Source organism: Anneissia japonica, unplaced genomic scaffold (assembly GCF_011630105.1).
Source record: "Anneissia japonica isolate Jap-2015-1 unplaced genomic scaffold, ASM1163010v1 scaffold138978_len1349_cov152, whole genome shotgun sequence".
In the NCBI taxonomy this organism is placed as follows: domain Eukaryota; kingdom Metazoa; phylum Echinodermata; class Crinoidea; order Comatulida; family Comatulidae; genus Anneissia; species Anneissia japonica.
This window is the reverse complement of record NW_022707103.1, coordinates 141-1,321: the sequence shown is the minus strand read 5'-3', so window position 1 is coordinate 1,321 and position 1,181 is coordinate 141. Positions and strand designations below refer to the sequence as shown.

General features: G+C 47.6%; 1 protein-coding gene across 1 annotated transcript; it reads right to left on the bottom strand.

Annotated features, from left to right (window-relative positions):
- Positions 1-161: 161 nt before the first annotated feature.
- LOC117106338 lies at positions 162-628 on the bottom strand (the record flags this gene model as incomplete). The annotated part of the gene is made up of 2 exons (XM_033247710.1): positions 434-628; positions 162-326 (listed from the first exon to the last, which is right to left on the bottom strand). Coding segments are annotated over exons 1-2 (360 nt in total), but the record flags the coding sequence as incomplete, so codon positions are not given.
- Between the last annotated feature and the right edge of the window lie 553 nt (positions 629-1,181).

Below are 1,181 nucleotides of genomic sequence, written 5' to 3'. Positions count from 1 at the left end.
AAAAACGCTGACAATAGAGATTTTTCTGTATCTTCTTCTACTTTCACCTTCTTCTTCTTCTTCTTATTATTATTATTATAGGGGCAATACTTGACAGTGTGTGCGTTGTCCCCGCCGTCCCCGCAGGTCGGGCACGTGTACTTCCTCAGGATCGGACATACCACCTTCCCGTCAACACCCTTGAGGACGTGGCTCACGTACACGCTCTCCATCTCGCCGTTGTTCTTGCAGAACACGCACCAGCTAGGCGTGAAGCGTTGACGCGCCTTCTTGTTCTTGCCGGACGGCTGTTTCCCCACCGCCTCCGACGCCATATCATTGCATACCTGAACAAAGAAACAGAACTGGATAAACAACCCACCGGAAAAACGACCTACTCGCCTTTCCCCCACCCCCATCTTCCTCTATAGAAAATTAAATATCTAAATGTTACCTCGAGGTCGATCCAACCGTCGAACAGAACGGGGCGGATTTCGCAATCCACGCCGTTCCTCCGGAAATCGAACAGCAAAGGATCCGAGACGGGTTCCCAATCCGCGGGTTCCCAAGGCTCGAGCATCGACATGACCAGCGCGTTCAATCCCAAGTAATCCTTCATGGGCAAAAAATCACGATCTTCCCAATTCATCGTGAACGCCTCTGCAGTTTCCTCCACGAATGGCTCCTCCGGTATGTGTGTCGGACGAGTTTGTTGGGGTGCTATCGCAAACGAAGTCTACCGACCTTTCGAAGCCAGGCACGCGCAGTCTGGTTTCGCTAAGGTTCGAAGGTCGGAATCGGTGTCAACTTACAGCCCAGATTTTACAATTTTTTTAAAGTCCAGAATTGTCGAAATTTTTCTAAGTCCAGAAAAGTCGAAATTTTTTCTAAGTCCAGAAATCTCGAAATTTTTTCTAAGTCCAGTAAAGTCGAAATTTTTTTTAAGTCCAGAATTTTCGAAAATTTTTCTAAGTCCAGAATTGTCGAATATTTTTCTAAGTTCAGAAAATGTCGAAAGAAAAGTCCAGAAATTTAGCTTTAAAAAAAATTATGTTTGCTGTTATCGGTTAAGCGATCGGAGACCGACGAACGGAGTCCGATCGCCGTAGCAGGGTCACCACGAGCAGGTTAACAGCATTGACCCCACACCCCCCACACCCAACCACTGCCTTCGGATGGACCGAGAAGGACGACTTCCTCGC